The sequence below is a fragment of the Mercurialis annua genome, linkage group LG3, assembly GCF_937616625.2.
Source record: "Mercurialis annua linkage group LG3, ddMerAnnu1.2, whole genome shotgun sequence".
Lineage (NCBI taxonomy): Eukaryota > Viridiplantae > Streptophyta > Magnoliopsida > Malpighiales > Euphorbiaceae > Mercurialis > Mercurialis annua.
The window spans coordinates 8,402,761-8,423,505 of record NC_065572.1 but is presented as its reverse complement, the minus strand read 5'-3'; the positions used below and the strand labels follow the sequence as shown (position 1 = coordinate 8,423,505).

The following is a 20,745-nucleotide window of genomic DNA, read 5'->3' as shown; positions in this document are numbered from 1 at the left end:
TTTTGTTTTAGTTAGGGCATAGATTAGGACATTTATTATGAAGGATGAAGACACTAGATTTTTACATTGGTGATAGATTTGCAAAAACATAAAAGGTGATGAATTTATATGACAATCTTTTTAAAAACGTAATCAAAAAAAAAAAAAGGGCTTAATTATTTAAAAACCACCCACCGTGAACTTTTTTTTTCGTTTATACCCTAACCTAGGAAAAAATTCATTTATACCCTGACGTATGTGTTTATGTTTCACCTCTACCACGAGACACTAAATTAACCTCTTTTTATTTAAAAAATAAAATAAATAGTCCTTCATTTAGAGAAAAATTCATTTCTAATTAAACTCTGATTAGCTTAGGTTAAAAATGAAGAACTATTTTAAACTTTTTTTTAAATGAAAAGAGATTAATTTAGTGTCTCGGGGTAGAGGTGAAATATAAATACATACGTCAGGGTATAAATGAATTTTTTCCTAACTTAGGGTATAAACGAAAAAAAAGTTCAAACTGAGTGGTTTTTAAGTAATTAAGCCTAAAAAAATGTTGATTTTTCATGCAATTAACCCATTATCAAATTAGAGTAAAGTTATCAAAATAAAATAAAATTAGAGTAATATTTTATTCCTGGATTTTGCATTATAAATATATACGAGAAGTTAATGTAATAAGCTTTATTTTAAAATTTAGAGTAAGTTAAATTTACACCCTTACAAAAAGTTAAATTTAAAGATCATAGCTTTTTATCTTTTCAGTTTAATTTCGAAATATTTTCTTTTCATGATTTTTAAAAAGTATTCAGTTTCTCTTAACATTTAATCCACAGTTCGTCAATAATTATATCTGCTAGTTGACTTGGTCAAATGATTTAATTGTTAAAAAATAAATTTATTTTCTAATTTTTTAGATTTATTTTCTTTCAATAAATCCATCAATCGATAAAAATTCAAATAAACATTAAAATTATTTCATAATTATTTTAAACTATAATTTATTTATAATATTTTTTATTTATATTTAAGATAAGTTTACATTTAAAAATTCAAATATAAATAATTTTGTTAGAATTGTACACTATTAAATATAAATAATTTTATAAATTTCCTAATCCAATTTTGTTAGAATTGTACAATATTAAATAGGCCTAATGTCTTAAAAACCCCCGACCTTTTAGCCCCTTTTCAATCATACCCTGACGTTGAAAAATTGTCAATTTTACCCTATTTTACATTTTTATATTTCAATTGTACCCTGAAAAATTAAATTAACGTCTTTTGCGTTTGGAAATTTGTTTAAAACATTCTCCATGTCTCGCATATATTAATTGTATATTTTTAAAATTTATTTAAATTTAGTTAAATTAATTAAGAATTTAAATTAGTGTTAATTTGTACTTTTTTGAATAAAAAAGAATTTAATTTCATGTTTAGACTTAATTAATTGAATGATTTCATCATTTAAGTAAAAAAATTAACAAAAATTAAAATATTGGGGTACAATTGAAAACGGAAAATTCAAAAGTGGGTAAAATTGACAAATTTTCAACGTCGGGGTGGAATTGAAAAAAAGTTTAAAGGTGAGGGGTTTTTGAGTGATTAGGCCTATTAAATATAAATAATTTTAAAATTAATTTGGAATTTTTAAATAATTTTATGGTTTTTCATTATCAAATTTTAAATTTGAACAATCTGACCATTTTACAAATTAATAAAAAAATTAATTAACGAAAAAAAAAATAACAGTTGACTTTTGAGCTAAACGAGTTAAAAATGTATGGCTGACCTACAAATTTAAGTCTCTTTATCCATAAAATTTCCTCATAAATAAATTTAAGTCCCTAAAAAGAAATTTAAGAAAAACAAAACACCACCACAGAATTCTCCTCCCCGTCTCTGTTTTCACTCTCTTTTTCCTTCCTCGAAACACTTCATATACAGTTCACGCATAAACACAGCTAAACAATTTAAAATTCATAATCCAAAAAAAATCCATGGCGGATTCAGTGGAGCTACCAGGCCGGTTAGCGATCCTTCCGTTTAGAAACAAAGTATTATTACCTGGTGCGATCATTCGTATTCGCTGCACTTCTCCTAACAGGTTTGGTTTTGCTAATTTTCGTGTTTTTCTTTGTTTTCTGTGATTATATTGAAAAGCGGTGTCGTTTTTGATGTTTACTGATGTGTTTTGTGGTTGTAGTGTGAAATTGGTGGAGCAAGAGCTATGGCAGCGTGAAGAGAAGGGTATAATTGGCATTTTACCTGTTCGGGATTCTGCTTCTGATGAAACCGCTTTTGCTTCTTCTCCTGTTTTATCTCAAGGTACTGATTGATTAATTAATTGTCATTTGATTTTAGTTTTTAATATTGTTTTATTATTGGATGTGATTTTAGTTGGAGTTTTATGTTCGTTTTGATTGTTTGTTTGTTTGTTTATTAGGCGGTGGAAGTGATTCTGGAAAAATCCAAGTTAATACCTCTGATAATAATAAAACTGATGGAAAAAATCTGCAGGAAGTTATTCATTGGCATAACAGGTTTATTTCTTATTTTTATTCAATTTCTTTATGTTTTGGTAATGTTCAATTTTCCATAAGACATGATTTGGTAATTCTTTCAAGTTGTTGAAGTACGGCCTTAAGGAATTTTATTAAAGAAAAAAAGCAGTAATTTAATTAGGAATTCGACGTTTCTCTCAATTTACAGGAATTTTTATTTCTTTGGGATCAAGGAACCCTAGTTGTTTGAATTTTCATGTTTCTTTCCTTCAACAGGCCAGGCCCTTTATGATTTTAAGTTGAAATAATGTTATTGAATTTTAGAAACATTTGAACTGTCTAGTTTGAAAATTCAAAAGGACGGGTACTTTGAATAAATGAAAACAATGCTACAAAAAAGACGTGATTTTGCTAATTTGGTATTTACCGGATTCTTGTAGACAGAATAGTCATGTGACATTTATTTTGTAATTTGTTAGGGGTGTGGCAGCTCGTGCTCTGCATCTTTCCAGAGGAGTGGAGAAACCTAGTGGGAGAGTGACATACATAGTTGTTCTCGAAGGTTTATGCAGATTCAGTGTTCAGGAGCTTAGCAAAAGAGGGATGTACTACACTGCACGCATATCTTCTCTTGATATGAAAAAGGCTGGTCAGTTTGCAATTAACATCTCTCTTTTTATCCATATCACTGCTGCTTTTCTTTTAGCACTAGTTCGAAAGAGCTCAAATATTTTTATTTCGTCTTTTTCTTAATTAGAGATGGAACAAGTGGAGCAAGATCCTGATTTTGTATCATTATCTCGTCAGTTCAAAGCAACAGCCATGGAGCTTATTTCGGTACTTGAGCAGGTAGTTTATTCTGTTTTTCGAGAATTGAATTTTTGCAAATTCATCTCTGTTTTCCAACAACATCAACTATGCCATTTTAAGTTCTGCTCAGTGGATTATATTTCAAATATTGCATGCAATTATAGTTTTTTTCTTGTTATTAAATGCTTTTGCATTTTACCCTTGCTTCATGGTAGCGAGATTTATTCTTTGGAAAATTACCTTCTCATGCATTGTGTTAGTAATTACTGAGATATTTGGCTTATTAGTTGTCATCGTTAATTTTTTACTCAATTGCTTGCAGTGATGATCCTTGAGGTCGAATTCCTTGTGTGTATATTCTGGCATTAGCATATATCTTATTTGGCTAATTTCAGTACTAATGAGTTTAACTACAATGTCATCAAGTTGTAGGTGGGAAATCTATGATATATGTACCCTAAATGTAGATTCTTTTATCATAAAAGACATAATACTGTGATAATCACATTTTAGTCTTTCTTGTAATCCTTTTGGTTGAATGAGTACAAGTTACACAACTGAGCAGCTCTTATTAATTCGCCGTTGCCTCATTCTCTATATTACTATGGAGTAGTTAGACAAGAGAAGTCTTAATTTCGGAATATTGATATGCCTGCAAAGGTGGAATGTGATGTCATATTCTGAGTGCTACTTCTGTCATGCTTTACTATTAAATAGTTATTTTATTAACTGAATAATAGGATGAAAGCTAATTAAGAAGTGTTCCTTTGCTGGCATTCTTGCTTGAAAATGTTTATGTATAACGTGCTTGCTGTAGTCGTCTTGTCGCACCATCATTAATGTTTCTATTCCTGTATGTCCTTAGAAACAAAAAACTGGTGGAAGGACAAAAGTTCTGTTGGAAACAGTTCCCATTCACAAGTTGGCAGATATTTTTGTTGCTAGCTTTGAGATGAGTTTTGAAGAGCAACTTTCCATGTTAGATTCAATTGATCTTAAAGTAAGGCTTTCAAAAGCTACAGAACTGGTTGACAGACATTTACAGGTGATAATTTACAAAAGGATAGTTAACATCTGGTATGTTAACTTTCTAGTTTTATATGTTTGTTATGGCCTTCATTTGATCATGTTAATTTCTACCTGCGGCAGTCAATACGTGTAGCAGAAAAGATTTCTCAAAAGGTTGAGGGACAGTTGTCAAAATCACAGAAAGAGTTTCTTCTGCGCCAGCAGGTTTGTTTATAGTCTGTTTTATGTCTATGTGAAGCATAGTGTATAGGCTACACATATACGCTTAAGCATTGTTATGCTGTTCATGGGTCAGGATCGAGCTCATTGGAATGATTTTATCAAATGTTGGCTGCCTCTAACAAAGAAATCAATTCTGTTGGTTTTATTGTCTTATTAGATTGGAATGGAGGTTTGAATGATGTTTATGCCCTTAAATATTTTAAGAGGCAACTTTGATGAAATGGCCTGTACCAGGGGTTCGGTTATTGGTGTTCTTAATGTTACATCTGAGACTTGAAAAGTTTAAGATTTTTTGGATAAATTTTTTGGCAACATTCCTGCTTTTCTAGTCCTCTTTTATTTTTTCATGACAATTTTAATTAAGTTGTTCTTTTTCTAATTAAGCACAACAATTTTGTAGAGTTCAGATTTATATAGAACTGTGATCAGTTTACAAAGTTAACTGTACAACATTTTGAGATGGTGCTTAATTGTCTCATGGAAGCCATGTGTCGAATCGAAAATGGTTGTCAGGGCATTAAAATGTGAAATGGATAAGAAGTTTACCGAAAAGAGTATATGGATGCAAATTTCAAGGGTTGAATTTATATTTATTTACAAACAATACATGATGGAAAATTCCTCGGGTAGTATGTTGCTATCTTCTGTTGCTTGTTTCACATTTGTTTTGGTTCTTAAACTTTACAATCTTGTGTAGTTGGGGGGCTAAATCATTCGAAACATGTTTCAGATGAGAGCTATAAAAGAGGAGCTTGGTGACAATGATGATGATGAAGATGATGTTGCTGCCTTAGAAAGAAAGATGCAAAGTGCAGGAATGCCTCCAAATATTTGGAAACATGCCCAGAGGGAGCTAAGGTACGCCCTTTGAGATCAAGAAGAGGATGATTAGCTATAAACGATAGAGGTTTTTAAGCATATCAATAGAAGTATTTGTTTAATAGCTGTATATCTACATGGACCAAATATTTCTGTAAGCTGGTGTTTTTTGTGGAGGTTTATATGAAGAGATCCCATCACTTGAATGATTCTGCACCAGAGAGCTAGTCATATTGTTTCCCTGGAGCTATGTTATGTTGAATCATACTTTCTTGTATGGGAATTCTGGGCTTGTAAGCTTCATACTTTAAATATGGCATAGAGGTGATAAAGGTTTCGACACTTATTTTTGATTGAGTGCTATAGCATATTAATCTCTTCAATTCTTTTGGATCCTGGGTATAGCATAGAGGACATAGATCTCACTTTGATGAGAAAATGTCAACCTTGAGGGCTTTCTAGTGGGTATGCAATGATTAGATAACTGTAATGTCTTCCATAACCGTTAACAATAATAACGGATGCCTTCTCTTTTCTTTTCATTGTCAACAAGGAGACCTCTTCTCTCCTGCCATATGTATTCCCTTTGCTATGATCTCTTATCTGGCTAAATAGAAGAGATTAATAAATAAACAGAGGAATGACTTTAAGTGTGTTTTTGAGAGGTCTTATTTCCTTAGAAATTGTATATCCACAAGCTAGGTTCTGATGGTGAGAAGTTTTAGTGTCATGTAGTGAGTGCTGTCTATAATTTACCAACAGTTTGTTTCCAACTTCTTTTACATTGTCTGGTGGATTCTGTTACAAGTACATGATCTGTCAAATGTGATTCGGCCATGTGAAGGTGGAAGCAGTAAGAGGGGAGGACCGAAGTCGGTCACCATTACTGAGAACTTTTTTGAGTGTTGTCAATTTGTGTGTAGAACAGAAGTGCTAGTGTGAGTTGAGTCCACCTCCAGTAGGAAAATTGGAGAGACAAGTAGAGATAAGCAATCTGTGTCAAATTGTGTGGCACAGTGCGTGCATACATTGTAAGTGATCCGCTTGAAAAACGGCATTTCCCCAAGGTGTGGTGTGTGTGTATTAAGAAAATTGGTTCCTCAAAGGTGTTCTTCAACTTGTAATTTTGCAACTAGTTTGCTGGTCACTGGTTTCCGCATTGGTTGTCTGTAGTCACCCGTCACCATGGGCTACACTATAATTTTAGAGATGACAGTCGTTCACGCTATCTTTGTAATTATCTTTTCTATCCAAGGAGAACTCCATTTAACTTTGATGTTTCAGCAAAACAAAAGAAATTCCAAAGAAAAGATTTTGACAATATGCCCGAAAGTGGAGCCTTATTCTTTCTCAAAATCAATGTTACTTTTCCCATTGTGTGATAATCAAGTAAAGATTCCAAATGTAAAATTGTGGATATACTGAAGAATTTCTTTTAATTTGTGGCATATCAGCATATGTTATCTAAATTTTTTATTTTCTTGCATCTCAGGAGGCTTAAAAAAATGCAACCTCAGCAACCTGGATATAATAGTTCACGTGTTTACTTGGAGCTCCTTGCTGATCTTCCCTGGGAAAAGGCAAGTGAAGAACATGATTTGGACCTAAAGGCTGCAAAAGAACGTCTTGACAATGATCATTATGGCCTAGTCAAAGTCAAGCAACGAATCATCGAATATCTAGCTGTTCGCAAGGTTGTCCTTTTCTCTAGTAGTTGTTAGCTTGCATGACCTTAATGTTTGATCGTCAACTGAATATTTTTATGGATTAAAATGTTTGTGCTGCAGCTTAAACCAGATGCAAGAGGCCCCGTCTTGTGCTTTGTTGGCCCTCCAGGGGTTGGGAAAACATCTTTGGCATCATCTATTGCTGCTGCACTAGGCAGAAAATTTGTTCGTATGTCCCTTGGTGGTGTTAAGGATGAAGCAGATATTAGGGGGCATAGGAGAACATACATTGGAAGCATGCCTGGGCGTCTTATTGATGGTATAAAGGTAGAATTTTTGTCGACTGTCTTTAAAGTTTGGATTCCCTCATTGTTTCCTCCACATTTTCTTTCTGAGCTTCATTCAAGAAGGCGTTTGCTTGTATAGTTGTCCAATATAGCTGTTAATAAGTCATAACTATGCGAAGCAAATAAGAAAAAGGATAGGGCATCTGAAGAGTATTTTATGTGAGATTGATTAAATCTCCATAGGAAATACAAAAATGTAGAAATTTTAGTGGCAGTAACTATTGTTGATGATTGACCTCGTTGGCTCTGGTTTATGCTAAGGATAGGACTTTTGCATCCAGCATTTATTATCCAGGCCCTTTTGTCTTTAGAGGTATGCGTTTTTAAACAAGCATTGCTAGTGATGCTATACGGTGCAAACTAAGAATCTTGATGCCTAACCGCCTTACGGGATATGGGTATCGCATCTCTCACCTAATCATGGACATGTTGCTTCTATTGAGTTGCATTACAATTTTGCTAGAACCAAGGTCATCTAGTTGATTAAATTCCTCATCTTTCTTAATCATTATTGTGGATTACGAGGCATCATTGCTGGCAAATAGTCTTCTAGTTCGGATTTGTTTATGATGATTTTGCAAATTCAGTTATGATTTGGATTCTTAATCATATCCAAGATTTGGCTTTCCTTGTTTGTGCGCATGGGGTTTTATTTGGTTCAAAGTAAACTCATGATCTTTTTCATTTGGCCTTCAGAGAGTAGGTGTTTGCAATCCAGTCATGCTTCTGGATGAGATTGACAAGACAGGTTCAGATGTGCGCGGGGATCCAGCTTCAGCTCTGCTAGAGGTTCTTGACCCCGAGCAGAACAAGACATTTAATGATCAGTATCCTTTTCTCCTTTAAGATGCCTCAAAGTGGGGGTGTAGTGACCTTGATGTTGTTTATTTCACCTTTTCCTTTCCAGTAACTCAAAAATTCTCTATCTTAGCTTCAATAAGGGTGACTATTAAGTCCTCTAACCATAGTTGCATTTTTTATATAAATATAGAAGTGTAAATTTTTGTTTGAATGCTCCCCTGGATAAATAAAGACTAGGAAGATATATGCGACTCAATATAGGATCATTTTGTTGAAGACGTTTATCTAATGTGCTTACTGCTAAAGCTCTAAGTTCCAACTATTTTCCTAAGAATTATTGTATAGACGGCTTAATTGCTGGTTATGCATAGCCGTATAGGTATTCTTTTTAAATTAGTCATTATTGTTACTTCTTGACTATCTTATGAATGCATCGACTACCAGTTGTTATCACTTAACTAAAGGTTTATAGCTATTTGAATGTTCCATATGACCTCTCAAAGGTGATTTTTGTTGCAACTGCAAATAGGGCGCAGCCTATTCCTCCTCCACTCTTAGACAGGATGGAAGTCATTGAGCTCCCTGGATATACACCTGAAGAGAAGCTTAAGATAGCCATGCGGCATTTGATTCCAAGAGTTTTGGACCAGCATGGATTGGGATCTACTTTCCTTCAAATTCCAGAGGTAATACATCAGTAACGTATGAGATTGTATCAGTAACTTATTTTAAAAATGTTTAATTGGTAAAGGCAGGTTTGCACCTGAATTTGATGTGAGTCAAAAGACATGGGTATTTATGATGGGCTGTAAACTAGTTGTTTGCTATGCCATTGAGTTGAAGTGCTTGCTATTATATCAATCCTCATGCATTTGCTTCTAAAAGCAACCGGTCATTCTTCCAATGGTGACATTACCTACTGAAATATGCTTACATCTATTTCCTGTTACAATTTGAATATCCAAGTTCAAATAGTGAAAATGATGGTTCGTGATTGTGCTAGCTTGAATATCCAAGTTCAAGTAGTGGAAATGATGGCTGGCGATTCTGCTAAACCAGATCATCAGTATTAAAATCACAGCTAAGCTCTTTGAAAACAATAGCTGGTCTCTCATCCAGTTGTTGAACTAATTATCTTCCAATTCGTTCACCAAATAAATCAAAATAACTACAAGCAATAATCTGCTCTATAATATTATTAGGAGAAAAAGCCCATGAGTCCCTATGATGATCTCGATGAATGAAAGTCTCATATTTTGTGACTTGTGTGGTTAAATGTCATCTTCCTGGAATAAGATGCGTCTTTACCTTTCATTTTGTTTCTAATGGCACCTTTTTTTCTCTCATATCTCCTCTCTGTGGGACACCCAATTGATAAAATGTAACAAAAAAAGTACATGGTGGACAATATATTGAATTGCATGTTCATTAGAAGTTATATCCCAATTCTCTTTCCAATGTGGTAGGCTATGGTGAAACTTATCATCCAGAGGTACACTAGGGAGGCTGGTGTCCGGAACCTGGAGAGGAGTTTAGCGGCATTGGCCCGAGCAGCAGCTGTAAGACTTGCAGAGCAAGAGCAAGCTGCTTCTGTTCCATTGAGCAAAGATATGCACCGATTGACTTCACCATTCTTGGAGAATAGACTTGCTGAGGGAGCTGAAGTGGAAATGGAAGTAATTCCAATGAATGATAACAATCATGAGCTGTCAAACTCATTCAGGGTTGCGTCACCTTTGGTTGTGGATGAAACTCTACTGGAGAAAGTACTAGGGGTAATAATCTGACTCGGCTTTTCCATTTTTCTACAATATGCTCTATATTTGGTTCTTTATTCGTCACGTGTACTGTTGAGATTTTTTTCTTTATATTTTTTTGGCAAGATTCCTGTCTTTAGCAATTAGCATTCATTAACATTTGGTTGGATTAAGCTTGTCTTATAGCAATGCCATCGTTAATAAGTGCTTTGTGTTAAAGTACTTTGCGTGCAAAAACTGGTGGGTGATTTTAATAGATGTTTAATTACACAGATGAAGTGAAAATTCTTGATCAAGGTTTACTGTGTTCTTTTACTTTTATTATCTGGTCAGTAATTAAGAAGCGCAGGGGATTTTATCAATGTCTTAATAATCCTTATAATCTTTATTTTTCACTTTTTGAAATCAGGTTGTTTTTGGAATACATCATTGCCAACTACTAGAAATTTTGGAACTGTCCACTTTTTTTCTTCTAAATCTCTGAACTTCTTCCTTCACAAAGTATATTTTATAACTTTCATGTGTTCTTTCTTGTTAAGTAGTGTAAGCAGAGACATTAGCTAAAAGCACTTTTGGACCACACTTTGGGGTCGACTAATATGTTTAATCCTTTGAAGTTTTCTTGCACTCTGCACAACAGTAGATGTATAATATAGAACGACGTTTATCTTTCATGGAATTTCGTTTATTTTTGTTGTAGTTGACGGATTTTAATTTTTTGCATACCCCAAAAATAGCGGTATAGAGGTTTTTTTTCCTAACCTGTTTTATTCTATAATATTGGTGAGGCATGGAGATTGGCATATTTAGGCGGTTTTGGACCACGTAAAACTGTCCCTGAATCTGTTATCCTATGCTATGAGTCGGCCTAAGAAGTTAAGAACTCTTAGTTGCAGTTTGGAACTTTGGATTATATATTGTGCTTCTGTCCTTGATATGGTCAAAAGATTCTAATCTCGATAAGCTTTTGAAAGTAAATAAAAGAACTTCATAGCCAAACTGCTTTGTTTTTTCAATCAGCCCGTCGAGTTTTTCTTAATTTTAACAGCATTGAGGGTGTTGTTAATTTAAAATGTGAATAATGCAGCCTCCAAGATTTGATGATAAAGAAGCTGCTGAGCGCGTTGCTAGTCCTGGTATATCAGTTGGGCTCGTTTGGACTGCCTTTGGTGGAGAAGTTCAATTTGTAGAGGCTACTGCAATGATGGGAAAGGGTGAATTGCATCTCACTGGGCAACTTGGTGATGTTATTAAAGAATCAGCACAAATAGCATTGACATGGGTTAGTCTATATCTATCCCCAATAACCAATGCACTGTTTAACTGATATTTAGTCTATAGAGGCTCATTACAGTCTGGAACATTATAATTATTTGTTATAGTGTGCAATTGAAAATGTACATAATGCTATAGAGGCCGATTTCATTTCATTAATAACTACATAATATGTCAGGTCCTGATTTGATTTCTCTCTTGCTTTTATTTTGAATATTTTTTTTTTGTTTTTGCATTCCTGAACAATGTAATATAGTTTAGGGGAAGGAAATGGCAGGACGCTTCTATATTCAGTTCCTTCTCTTCATTTCTTAAGGAAATCAACTGAAAATTATCCTGTATAAAATATTTTTAGATAAATCTTAAATGTTAGCCTATGGCTTGGCCATTGCTCTACTTTTTGTTCATTGTCATGGCTACTTGAAATTTTGACATTTGACTGCGAAATGTTTTACAGAGTAAGATCTCATGTAAGCATGCATACCTTTTTCTACTCTTAAGAAAGTTACCTTTATTTTATAATTTCCGATATAATTGCAGGTCAGGGCAAGGGCAACAGATCTGCAGTTGGCAGCTCAAGGGATCAATCTCCTTGAGGGACGGGATGTTCATATTCATTTCCCTGCTGGTGCTGTACCCAAGGATGGGCCCTCAGCTGGTGTGACACTGGTAACAGCCCTTGTTTCACTGTTCAGTAAAAAAAGGGTAAGAGCAGATACAGCAATGACAGGAGAGATGACTCTGAGGGGCCTTGTTCTCCCTGTTGGTGGTATTAAGGATAAGGTAATGTTCGCTAATACAGTTGGCTATTTTGATACTTATCTTACAATGATGAAGCATATCAGTTCCGGTGGTTTTAGTTGATGTCACCATTATCTGTGTAGTTCAATTATAATAATACTCAAATATGTCTCCATAGACTCTCATACTTTAAAGTCTTTGTTCTCACATTTGTATTTTTTCTAATAGAAGTATGATTCATTCGTTTAAATATGAGGTTATGGTGTTCCAAAGATGATTTTCTTTTAGGCTGAATTGCAGGACATGGATATTACATTGACATACCACTAAGCATTTTTCACGTGGTCTTTTCATCTTCTTTTTCCCCATCATTATTTACTTTGATAAATATTTGGACATGTAATAGGTCTGAATCGGATCTTCTTTCTGCATATTTTATAACTACAAAAATCAGTTTTTGTAGCAATACAACATTTTCTGCATATTTCATCTTATGGTTGCATTAGATTCTCAATCTATGATAGGACATTAATCAGTTTGACACCTAGAGCTCCGAATATGTGTTGATGAGATATAGCTAGTGATCCTGAAAAACAGCCTGCTCATACCAAAAGTGTGAACCTTTGTGGTGTTTCTTGCAGATATTGGCAGCACACCGTTGTGGTATAACGAGAGTAATATTACCAGAGAGAAATTTGAAGGACTTGGCTGAAGTACCGGCAGCTGTGCTCGGGAACCTTGAGGTGATTTTAGTTCTGACCTTGATTTGAAATGTTTCTTTTTTGCACGTGTCTATTAATGCGATATGTTAATATATGTTTTATTCATAATAATAAATAAAGAAATTATATAATATACTGTAAATATATTATATATAATTTGTATTAATAAGTAAATAATCATAAGATTTTAAATAAATAGATGACTAAAAATTAAAAAATAAATGTGCATATTCCTATACTTTACTACATTTATTAATAAATAATATATATAAGGACAATAAAGTAAACGTGTTTCTCTCTCATTTTTAAATCTAATTAATAACTACATGAACATAAAACCATAATTTAATCAAGTAGATAGTTACAAATTAGAAAAGATAATTAAGAAAATGTAAACGTCCACCACTTTATCCATATTTTTACATGTAGTATAGAGTACTTTATATATGTAGTATAGATGTGTATTGTTATATGTAGTATAGATGCATATTGTTATATGCTATAACGTGAAACCGCAACATCAATTTATGTATACTATCTGACTTTATTTGTTTGAATATTGTTCCTGAAACAAATTTCTTTAGGTTTAGCCTGGCCGCGTTGAACAATAATGGTTTTTTTTATTAATTTACGTGTACTAATAATGTATGATTCATTCAATTGGCTGAAACTGATATGCAATATTATTAAACTTGCACAGATTCTACTAGCTAAGCGGATGGAAGATGTATTGGAACAAGCATTTGAAGGTGGTTGCCCGTGGAGAGTACACTCAAAGTTATGATAACACCCTCTGAGATTTTCTATTCAATCTCTGGTGATAGCTTTGTTAGCTTGCCATCACATCCATCGGGGCAGACAGATTTCGATTTATTTAGTTGCTGCCTCCAGCAACCGATGATCATCAAATTGTCGACTTCTACTGGTTCTGTTCCAACAAAAAACAAAAAAACAAAAAGATTTTGTCTGGTCCAAAGGAAATGAATCATATGCGTCTCATCGTCACAACTGACTATACTTATAATGGGTAAGCTGGTGCTTCCCTATTACCGTCTCGCCTCGACCTCATATTGTGTGATTTTGTATCAATTTGTATAGTATATGTATCTATGTAATTTAATTAATTCAGAATGACAATGCTTGCCATATGATTTATAAACTGTATCATTTTTTTTTGAATCTTGAGTTTATATCTCTTGGGTGCTTTACGATGCACACCTGAAAACTGGCTTCTGAACGTCTTTGTGTGTATAACTAATCAATTTGCTAGCACATTTTGGCTTAAAAAATGCATATCCTAGAGGATTAGAACTGTTTATCCCATTAGTTAGCTTCATTTTATTGTCTGAGACAGCGGAAATCCTTTTCAATCCAATCTGTTGACAGGGGAACTTGGCACAGCAGAAATTATACAAGCCGCTGAAAATTGAGTTTTGATTTCGAATTGATTGAGAAGAATTCCCTATCGGCAGTATTACCATTGTTGAAAATCGGATTGTATTGGCTGGTAGGAAAAAGAAGGGTGTTATTCCATATAACTGTTGCGCCACGTTATTTTTTATCATTCAATTTTTCACAGGCTAACGCACTATTGGTTTGTTGTACAAAAAATATGACCCAACGGTTGTGTTTTTTCAAAAAAGAAAGGTCACTAGTCCAGAATTAAAGATTCAATTAAATTGAAATTTTACTGAATTTTACTCCGTTTGACTAAATTAATCTCAGTTAAACTAATCAGTTGTAGTTGATGGGCAAGAAACAACTACTGCTAGTTACTTCTTTTATTCCATAAAATTATAAAAAGTTACTACTTTTATTATCCCAGAAAAATAAAATAAATTATCCAATTACTATAATTCGTCTGAAAAGGCCTAATTAACTAAATTTCCCCTTACATATTAAAAATATAAATTTTTTCTCCTAATGTTTGCTCAGCTGCTAGTTAATGATGTCATTTTATTTGGTTAAAGGATTAAATTGTTTAAAATAAAACTTAATTTAATCCCTATATTATTCGTCTTTCATATAATTTTAAAAAATCATAAAATTAAAATAATTATAAAAAGAACATTTATAATTATAAATAACTTTTGTAAAAAAATTTATTAGATTTTTATGATTTTCAAAAATTATGTAAAAAAATAAATTTAAAAATTAATACATTTTGTTTTAAACGATTTGATCCTTTGAACAATTCAACTAATACCAAGGAGAGGGTTATTAGTGAATATGAGTAAAAGTTAGAGTGAAATTTTTATATTTTTAAGATATGAGGTGAGACTTAGTTAATTAGGCCTTAAACTCATTGGGAGTTTTTGTTATTATTCCAATAAATTATTGCTTTAAGGATTAATTATCAAAATACCCTTCTAATCTTATCATATAAGCGTTTAATATAGTGATTCTATAATTATTTACATTTTAAAAACTTAAATAAGTATTATTAGAAGTAATTAACTACTCCTTCCGTCCCATAAAAATAAAAAAATTATTCCTTCCACAAGAAGTAAAAAATTCATTAATTATGATTAATTTATTAAAATTTTCCTTACATATCTTTAATTTTTTTTTTAAATAAATCATTATGGTCCATATAACATAATGAGGGTATTTTAATAATTTTATTTTAAATTAGCATTAAATGTAACTACTTTTTCTAAACAAAAAATGACTACTTTTTTTTAATGAAACAAAGAGATGTAATTTATTAGTTTTTAGTTCTTGTGTTGGTGAATTATATTCAATCTTTGTGGAATTTATCGGACAGATGAACTATATAAATCAAAGCTGATCGCTGATATAACCATCAGCTACTCGGACATCAAACTAAACACCCACTAAACATAAAACAAAGGATAATAGATATACGGATATGCATTTTATTCCCCGGAATATATCAGTCTTCGGAACAGTGAAATAGCTATTTCACTGCATGCACTTTGATAAATTCCAACTAAAACTAGAGCGAAAACACAGCAACTGAATGAAAAAGAACAAAGTCGAACCAAATGCAAAACTTTGATCAAATCCATTTTTATGCAGTCTAACAGTCTGTTCTAACAACAAACCTCCAAGCCAAGAGGTTTTCCGAAAACAAAAAAAGTAAACCATTCTGCTTCTTGTTTCTGAACACTTTATTTACCTTTCTGTGAATCACAGCAGAGGTATATATATCTCAGCAGGACTATGCAGTAAGCAGTTTACAGATTATAAAATGAAGAGTAAACAGCCAATGAAGCATAGAAAGGAAAATTGCAAGAAAAGAAAAAAAACCGGATGCAGATTGCAGGATATTAGCCGGTGAGAGCAAAGTTGAGAGCACTGTGAACATCTACGCCAATCTGGGCTTCAGCTTTCTCCAAATCAGTTGTAGCTGAGCTGAGCTTCTGATTGAACTCTGCGAGACCCTTCTGTACTAAACTTGAATCAATGTGATCAATTGGCACAGCCTCAACAGCAATTATATCGGCAACAGAGTTTGAATGGACAAAAGCAAACCCGCTGCTAAGAAAATATTTGGTCACATCATTTCCTTCATGAACTGTTAAGATCCCGGGTTTCAGTTCTGCAATTGTGGGTACATGTCCTGGCAGAACACCCATTTGTCCAGTTGTTGCAGGTATAATCACCATGTCAACCTGAAACATTTATTTGAACAAAAAGATACGTCCGAGAATTAATATACGCCTCGTATAGGTCGTAGCATTAACAACGTGACTGCTGAGCTGAATTCAAATAATAAAAATTCAAATTTACAAGCCCTATCAAGCAGTACTATAATATTTCATTGTGAACCACAATAAGATCTATGCTTGTACAGTGATATCAGACTTGATAACTCGACAGAGATGAGCTCACCCCCGAACCCAAAAAGGAATCCTTATGATAATAGCAGGAACTACTATGAAAGATCTCAGATACATATTTTATTGTTTTGTACATTACAGTTGGAACCATTTATTGCTAAACCCCATGAATATAGCCAACTCATCAGAAGCTTGAAAAAGAAAAACCTTTATGACAATGCAAAACGATCATAAATTGATGAACGCTATTAAGTTTAATATAAATAATAAATCTTCATCTTTAAGACAGAAGTTGAGTGCCATCAGAGTAACTCCAGATAAATTTGTTTTGCAGGCAAATGTTAAACCAAGTTTTACTATGCAGTCATTTAAACCAGGTTACGGCTAGGCATAACAATGACAGAGCAGTTTACCGGTGTCTAGCACAAAGAAAACAACCGTTTTGCAGAAAGCAAGAAGGAATAAGAGAGTAAGATCAAGCAAACATTATAGCCTTTTCAGATTCCATGGCCAGACAAATTAGGCTTTCTGATGAGTAGTAAATGGATCTTAAATTCATGAGTGCTTTCCGGGCTCCCTTTCAATCTGGTACATTCAAAAAAAAAAGTACCCTCCTTTGCTACTTCATACCCTGTTGTGGATTGTATCGTACAGAAAAAATATTTACATTCAAGGACTCTCACACTCGATCATATTCCTCACTGCTCACATATGAAAATGAAAGAGGTATTTAGTTTATTGGACTTCTACCTTTTTCATGCAAGGAATGTGGGAGGCATGCTGCAGATGATGGCATACAATACAAAGTAAGGTGTGTCTAGGCTGTTTGAAAGTTAGGACTCACCTTATTGGCCATATATCCTAAGTAATAAGTACAACTTACAAAACTTTCCTAAAGGATTTTAAATAGTAAATACTATGGGCGTGATGAACGAAGAAACTGATAATGAATTGGTATTTGATGATGACAATTTGACATAGGAACAGTTGCAAGGGATAGTAAAATTGGAGAAGATGTGATACAATAACTAAGATGTGAGTATCAATTGCAAACTGGCATTAGATTGCTAAAGTTTGGAACTTGAGATCTGTAACTATCTATGAAGCACCGATACGGGTACGGATACGGGTACGGACACTGGTACGGGTACGGGGAACGGCATTTTAGAAAAAAATAGGATACGGGTACGGCAGGGACACGGTAATTTTTTTATTTTTTTTAAAATATATATTTAGTCATATATAAGCTTTCAAGATGCAAAAACAATGAATCTTATGTTATCAGATGCATAATTAATATGTAAATTAGTTGAATAATTAAAAGGAGGTTACTGCTGTTTTCTTTTTTTTACATCAGGGGCTGTTTTTCTTCTTTGAAAGCAGGTTACTGCTTAGATATAGGGATTAGGGGCTGCTGTGTTTTTTTAAAATTAAAAATAGGGTTTAGTTTCACTTACTATCTAATTGTATTTGGGTTTGGGCCCATTTAGTTAAATTTCTTATTAAAAAACCCATACTAAAAAAAAGACTTAAAATTAACTAAATACCACTAGAAGTGTCCCCCCGAAGTGTCCCCGAAGTGTCCCCAAAGTGTCCCCGGCGTGTCCCCCTCTTTGACCAGTCAAAGGTACGGGGACACGCCACGTGGCGTGTCGGGTACGTATTCCCGGCGTGTCCCCGTGTCCCCGAAGTGTCCCCCTAAATACGGCACTCCGGAGGAGTGTCGGTGCTTCACAGGTAACTATCAGCAGAATGCAATATATATATTAACCATTTCATTTCCTGACAAGATGAACACGAAGTAAAGAAAGTGCAAACAGATATAAGACATGGGTTTCTAATTATATTTTTTTTGGCATTGCCGATAAGCCAACTTCCAAGGAAAATAAAAATGTTTAAAACTTTGAAAACTGCATCATGGTCCTGTGAATATAAGCAATCAGAATTTAAAGCAGACATAAGACAAATATAGGCCCCTACTACCTAACCATAGGAGAAAAAAAGAGTAAAGAAGCAATTTAAAGATTTGAAAACAACACTATCCACCTGTGAAGATCAGCAAGCACAAGTTCATGGGCCATGAGATATGTGGAGCAATGCAACCCATCCTTTATACTGATTATTATCTATGTTGCATGGAAATGAAAATGTTGAAACGGAAAATGCTAAAATGAGGAACTGTAAATAAATATTTTTTTTAAAGAATACATTGTTACTTATAAATATAGAGTTTCAAAGTTTTAAAAGCTTTTTCAAAAACGGAAATGACACGCCAAATCATAGGACTTAACAAGTTTCTTATCAACATAGGAATGCACCCTGAACCAATATCAGTGAGGCTACCACCATCCCTTTCTCCATGTGTAGTATATCCAACTAACTTTTGACGGAAGGGTTAAATGTTTCTTTATCTACTCATCTAAAATGGAGAATATTGTTGACAATAAAGAACTGAGAGAAGTTGGATTTCTCCTCACGGATAGATTTATCAATGTCTGAACAAGAACTGAGCTAACGAGAGAGTATACAGCATAAGGTCAAGAATCAAGTGAAGCAAAGATATACTGACAAGAGCTTTTCAGGAGAAGCTAATGGTCAGTTTAAAAAGAAAACATCGACTCCCAAAAGCAGATTACCTTTGTCCTTAACTTAACTTGCCTTCATAAATAACTCGATTATGAGCATAATAAGTCAAGAAAACAGAAAACCATTCAAATTTAATCATCCTAAACTAGAAATGCAAGCAAACCCATAATGCAAAGATTAATTTGAAATACAATATATAATAGTACATGATTTAAACAAACTCAAGATAAAATGACAACCAAATATCAATCAATAAAAGATTTAAGATAGTTCCCCAACACAAATGCCAGGCTTAAATACTTTATGATAAATAAATAGAATTACTACTAGATCCCATTTTCGAGAATAGAGTAAAATGGGCACGGCTACAAAAGCCCCAAGTAGAAAACATCATCATAAAATGAAAGGAAAAAAAATAGAAATAACGAATTCTTATAAAAAAGACAAACAATGGCAGATTCCAAAGAGACCATGACCGAACAAAACACAATTGATAAGCCAGTTAAGCAGAAACAGGTAGCACGGGACACTTGGACACGGCAAAAGGGTGTTATTTTAGGGTTTCTATATAAAAAAATGAAGTTTCATTTCCGAAACATCAAGTGTTTAGACACATTTCCGAAACACGTTGATTAAATGGAGTGTCCCTGCTACGTAGAGCAGAACTAAATCAATACCGAGAACTACAAAGACCTAATAAAATTTGCAAAAGAACATCCAGAAAACGTCAACGGATCAACATTACAAGCAATACCCAGAAACCAACCAAATCAAATATCACATTCATCAAATTAAACCAAATCCCAGAACGAAAAACAAATCAATTAAACAATTTAAAAACAAAACCAAAATTAAAAAATGAAAAAAAAATGAGACCTCTTTAGTGGAGAGCTGAGAAGCATAAGGAAGAACAAAATTAACGGTGAGCTTAGACGGAATGGTGGACGGCGTAGGCGGGCGAGGTTTCATGAAGGACGACGGAGTTTTAGGTGGGTCCATATTGGGAATCGCTTTCTTCCACGACTCTACAAAGCTTGAATCTACAGAGGCCGCGGCGGCCACCTCCGTCGACATGGCTCGATCCATCTTAATAGATCGGCCCAAAAGGCGGGATGCTTGCCGGAACATGGTCGGAGTTAGTGGTGAGTGTGGTGGCGGCTTTCGATGTGTTTGGAAATGAAAAACTGGAAGATTGTGATTGTGATGATAGTGTGAGTAATAGAAGAGACAAAGGTTAGTAAATAAACAAAGGGTCAATTCACCCCCTCAACTTGTCATGAAATATCAAAAAAGTCATTTTAGAGGTTTTGAGGCAAACTAATCCGCAACTTGCGTTTTTGTATCAAAACACCCAAATAGAGTGGGGATATCACCCCCCTAAACTATGTAAAGCCGGATCAATTTACCCCTCCCTTCCCACCAAAAACCGCTCCATTCCACCGGCAATCATCGCATCCACCGGAAACTGTCGTCGGGATTTTTTTTTCAACAATTTTTTTCCGACGACTATTTTTTCGTTCATCTGGGTCTCCTCTGTTGATCGGAGGAGCTGAGGAGGAGGAGCTCCTCCAAAAGTATTTTTTTCTTTCAAATTTTAGGTATTAAATTGTAATTTTTTAAAATAGTAAGGACTAATTATACATATTTAACAGAAAAGTTTGTTTCGAACGCAGG

The 20,745-nt window shown here is 33.8% G+C and overlaps 2 protein-coding genes across 2 annotated transcripts; one reads left to right on the top strand and one right to left on the bottom strand.

Moving 5' to 3' along the window:
* Positions 1-1,832: 1,832 nt before the first annotated feature.
* On the top strand, positions 1,833-13,858 carry LOC126673180 (lon protease homolog 2, peroxisomal). Its single transcript, XM_050367188.2, has 17 exons — positions 1,833-2,092; positions 2,192-2,313; positions 2,432-2,528; positions 2,969-3,138; positions 3,247-3,338; positions 4,165-4,344; positions 4,449-4,532; positions 5,281-5,408; positions 6,862-7,063; positions 7,157-7,363; positions 8,080-8,210; positions 8,657-8,870; positions 9,651-9,959; positions 11,029-11,223; positions 11,757-11,999; positions 12,599-12,700; positions 13,380-13,858. Exons 1-17 carry the CDS (start codon positions 1,986-1,988, stop codon positions 13,461-13,463), a joined length of 2,667 nt encoding a protein of 888 aa, XP_050223145.1. The 5' UTR covers positions 1,833-1,985; the 3' UTR covers positions 13,464-13,858.
* A 1,820-nt stretch (positions 13,859-15,678) lies between these two features.
* Positions 15,679-20,286, bottom strand: LOC126673439 (ATP synthase subunit delta', mitochondrial). Its single transcript, XM_050367588.2, has 2 exons — positions 19,948-20,286; positions 15,679-16,317 (listed from the first exon to the last, which is right to left on the bottom strand). The coding sequence occupies exons 1-2, from the start codon at positions 20,197-20,199 to the stop codon at positions 15,973-15,975; spliced, it is 597 nt and encodes a 198-aa protein (XP_050223545.1). The 5' UTR covers positions 20,200-20,286; the 3' UTR covers positions 15,679-15,972.
* Positions 20,287-20,745: the final 459 nt, after the last annotated feature.